General features: G+C 51.7%; 1 protein-coding gene across 1 annotated transcript; it reads left to right on the top strand.

The window, feature by feature from the left end:
• The first annotated feature begins 488 nt into the window (after nucleotides 1-488).
• On the top strand, nucleotides 489-2099 carry LOC125520107. The gene has a single exon (XM_048684929.1). It carries the CDS (start codon nucleotides 759-761, stop codon nucleotides 1776-1778), a length of 1020 nt encoding a protein of 339 aa, XP_048540886.1. The 5' UTR covers nucleotides 489-758; the 3' UTR covers nucleotides 1779-2099.
• The last annotated feature ends 2677 nt before the right edge of the window (nucleotides 2100-4776 follow it).

Raw genomic sequence — 4776 nt, forward strand, 5'->3', positions numbered from 1 at the left:
CTCCATGCATCCTTTTATTTTTTTCCCACGTTCGGTCTCTCAAATACTTGAACATCCAGTTCTTCGAGTGGCCCACGTCAGTTGGCATCCCAAATATTGGCCGCTCAAAGATTCATCATAAACCTGCTTATCTCTTACCAGACCCGGACACGTGCGCTTTTTTTTTTTTTTGGAATTTCGTTGCTTATTTTTTTTTTGAGAAAGTGAATTTCCATTGCTTGTACAAGTCGTGTGCCGCGCTCGCCTGGCCTAGTACTGGTAGCAGGCTAGCGGCTGGCGAGCCAGGCCCATATGTACAACGGTAACTTGCCCTAGCCCACGGCGGTCGGAGCTGGAGCAGTCAACGATCACATTTTTCGCTCAAAAGAAAAAAAGAAGAAGAGAAAAACCCGTCATTTCGCGGAAGCAAGGAACACGCGTCGCCCCGCTTCATTCGTGGGTCTGTCGGTCGGGGTCTGCAATTGCAAGCGTGTGACGGGTGACGGGTCGCTTGCTTCGCCACGAGGCTCAGCCAACCCAGCTTGACCCAATCAACTCGTCGCGCACGTCAACCATCCCAAAATCCCCAAATCCGCCGAGCTCTTGCTTCTTCTCCAGCCTTCCCTTTCCTTCCCACGCGAACAAAAGAATCCCAAAATCCCCAAATCCCCATCCCCTTCCACGCGTGCTACGCCCTCAATCCCCAATTCCCCACGCGGCCGGCCTCCCCACCAGCTCCCCTCCCCCCAGCTCGGATCTCCGCCGCCAGCAGCCCCGCCATGGAGTGCGAGCCCGAGGAGCTGCAGTTCCTGGGCCCCGTCGGCATCTACCGGGAGTCGGTGGCCATCCTGCGCGCGCACCGCCCGCTCTACGCCCGCATCGCCGCCGCCTTCGTCCTCCCGCTCTCGGCCCTCTTCCTCGCCCACATCGCCATCTCCCACGCCCTCTTCTCCACCATCGACTCCGACGACTCCGCCCTCGAGTCCTCCGCCCCCGGGACCGCCTCCCAGCAGCGGATCCTCCAGCGGCTCGGCGCTGACTGGGCCGCCCTCGTCCTCTTCAAGGCCGCATACCTCCTCGCGCTCCTCCTCTTCTCGCTCCTCTCCACCGCTGCCGCCGTCTTCTCCGTCGCCTCCGTCTACTCCGCCAAGCACGACGCGCTCACCTTCCCGCGGGTGCTCTCCGTCGTGCCCCGCGTCTGGCGCCGCCTCGCGGCCACCTTCCTCTCCGCCTTCGCGCTGCTCTTCGCCTACCACTTCGTCTTCGCCGTCGTCTTCATCGCGCTCCTCGTCGCCGTCGACAATGGCTCCACCCTCGCCGGGCTCCTCGCCTTCGTCGTCATCGTCGCCTACCTGGTCGGGCTCGTCTACCTCAGCGTCGTCTGGCACCTCGCCAGCGTCGTCTCCGTGCTCGAGGACTACAAGGGGTTCCAGGCCATGCGCAAGAGCAAGGCGCTCATCCAGGGGAAGCTCTGGACCGTCGTGATCATCTTCGTCACGCTCAACATCGTCTTCGTCGTCGTGGAGTTCGCCTTCCGCGCCTGGATCGTCCAGGGCGCGCGCCACGGTCTCGGCGCGGGAGGGAGGCTACTCCTTGGCCTCGTCATCCTGGCTGCGCTGTGCTCGGTCGTCATGGTGGCGCTGGTGGTGCAGACGGTGGTGTACCTGGTGTGCAAGAGCTACCACCACGAGAGCATCGACAAGAGCAACATCTCCGACCACCTCGAGGTCTACCTCGGCGACTACGTCCCGCTCAAGGCCAGCGACGTGCAGATGCAGCACTTCGGCGACGAGGTCTGACCCCTCCCAAAGATCGACCTGCTTCTGTTTGCTCTCCTCTCTGTAATACCACTACTAGTCTAGTCACACAGGAATCACAATTCCATTGCTGGTCATTTACCCAAAACAAAATGAGATGGAAGGAAGCTGAAGAGAAGTAGGATCATTTGATCAGCAGTTTCTCAGTAATTATACTCAGCTTTGCTATGACACGAGGAACAGTTGGATGTTGCTTGTAGTAATTTGTAATGGAGGCATGGGATTGGTACTACACTACTACTACTACATGCTAGCTTGATCGCTTGTGTGTGCACTGAAATGAATGAGGACATGTTGTGTTAATTATGGATAGTACTAGATCACTGCACCACTCGGATCATCGTTTGAAGATTCTGCAATTAATTAATTGCACTTCCTTGTGATTATGAGTGAGCTGAATGTAGGCTATGAGATGAATTGAGATTACACAATCTGGAGAGTTTACTGGGTTTTGGTCTTTACACTATCTGAGTAATTAAGCATGCCGTAGAGTTATTCATTTTGCCATGCAAATGACAGTTGGGTTGACTAAAGAGTAGCAACTTTATAAGCTGGTATGTGCCCCTTTTGCTGCTTAGTGCTGAAGCTCCATAAAGCGCCATAACTCTACAAGATATGAGATGAGTGATCCACAGAGGGAGGCCACATGTTCGCTGCTCATGGTCACGATGTTGAATCAGTAGCCTTCGGCTAGCGAAACACTTAGCACATGTGCATCCAACCAGACTGCTAGGATAAAAGTTGACATGGAGCAAACATGATACTACTAAGTCATTCGCAGAGCAGGAAAGAGGAACGGAGATAGTTTTTGCAAAATGCAAATATGAGTGGAGAAGGAAGCGAGAAAAAAGTGGGTTTCAGAGACGTTGGGAGCTTATTCCTCGCTTGTGCTCTGTCCTATGAATCCCGAGATTGCCGTTGCCCGTCTTGGAGGGGAAAAGGGGAAATCAACAAGAACAGCAAGACTCAAACAAACCTAGGTCACACATCTATTAGAATAGCAACATGAGATCCACAAGCATACAAGAACAATCAAGGGAAAATAGCACAAGGGTAAAGTTCTTCCCACTCCATAGGAGGTGAGGTCTTGATGATAGCCTTCTCCACAAGAGGTCTTGATATCCACTAGGGATCTTCTCCTAGAAGGTCTTGATCCCTAAAGGAGTGGTAGATAAGCAAAGCCCTCTATAATATCTCAATATACTTTGCTAGCCCTAGCTAGGAGGAGGTGAGGGTCTATATATAGTGTGCTACGAGATAAGAGAGGAAGGGAGGGGGTACATGGGCCTCTGGCCCGGTTAAGCACGCGCGGGTGCCGGATGACCGGGCTGGGGGCGGGATGTTCGGGGCTTCGCGGGGCGCCGAATGTCCAGAGTCGGGGCCGGATGTCCGGCATAGGCGCTTGTCGTGGTACTGGTAATCGGGAGTTGGATGTCCGGGGCTGTCTGGTCAGATGTCCGAGGTGGGGCCGGATGTCTGGCTCCTGGAGTCCTTCAGGCGCTGCTCTGGTGTTGCTGCTGCGGTCTTCAAGCGCTGGATACCCGGGCCAGGGCCTAAATGTCCGGCTGCTGTAGCATTTCAGCGGCCTCCTTCGTCGTGCTTCTTTGTTCGTGTACTTGGGGACTTGGTCTTCATTTCAAGCATCTCCGGAGTGGTCCTCCTGGTATCTAAGCACACATAGTATTCCAGATTAAGGTAGTAGCCATGTCTCACATGGATCATATGGAAGCTCATTAAGGAGAGATGTCACCTTGGTCTCGATAGCTCTTGCACGTGCTTGTGTCATCAGTCCATTTCTTGTGTCATTAGTCCACTTGGCATTTGGGGCGACGAAGGTAGGTCCATGGGGATGACCATAGGATGCTCCGCATCAACCCCCCCTCCCCCCCCTCGGGAAAGATCCGTCCTCATATCAAAATCCTCATCACCATGAAAGGGAGATAGGTCCTTAACATTGAAGGTGTCACTCATGTTGTACTTGTGCTGTGGAATGTTGATCTTGCAGGCATTGTCGTTGTAGCATGCTAGCATCTTAAACGGTCCATCAACTCGTGGTAGTAGCTTGCACTTGCGCTCGTTCGGGAAGCTGTCTTTGCGTAGGTGTAGCCACACAAGATCTCCAGGGTTGAACACCATCGGGTGCTTGTTGATGTTGAGTTTGGTCACGACTTTCGGCCTTTTACTGGCCCGTAAAGTAAAAGGGTTGAGACAAAATTGACATTTAATTCGGCCTGCTAGAGGCCCGCGGCCCATTTCCATTTATACGGCTCTATCGAGCTTTTGGCCTATTAACAGCCTGCTAAGAGCTGTTGTTTCGGTGGGCCACATCATTTGAGATCCACTTACTATTATTTTGACCAGCCTAGTTAAGGCCCGCTTTGACTACACATGTTTGTTCGTTTGTATGGCGTCTAGAAAATGTTCGGGCGTCTTGGACATACTATCGCCTCTATAAAACACACTATATAATAAAAGCACTAAGGCATAGAAATGTAGAATAATCCTGCACTATACAATAAAGAAGTTACAGCCGAATATACCCACTGTGCATTATAGTTCGCACCAGTGATAATGAAGTGTACACAAACAACAAATTACATACACTGGACAAATAAAGCTTATACATCATGGACACGCATCAACATAACTTACCATTTGAACTATAATCTCTTCAGAAAATAGGATTGGCCGGATTCAGATAGCACAAATTCCAGTCTGCAAAATCTCCAATTCCTTCGTGGTTACCTCAGTGTCTTGTTTCATTTTTTGACTCCTGCATCTAATACCTGCATATTCAGTCTCAACTTGTTGATTGTATGTTGAGAATCATGTACACGTTGTCTTGTCACCTCTAGTTGATACTCGAGAACATCAGCACATTCCAATTCCAATCTATAATCATTCGGTAACGACCATGCCACACTGCTCGCAGACCTTTGTGTTGATGTCACTTCATTCTGAAATGTTTTTGTAAGTACAC

This window comes from Triticum urartu, chromosome 7 (genome assembly GCF_003073215.2).
Source record: "Triticum urartu cultivar G1812 chromosome 7, Tu2.1, whole genome shotgun sequence".
Lineage (NCBI taxonomy): Eukaryota > Viridiplantae > Streptophyta > Magnoliopsida > Poales > Poaceae > Triticum > Triticum urartu.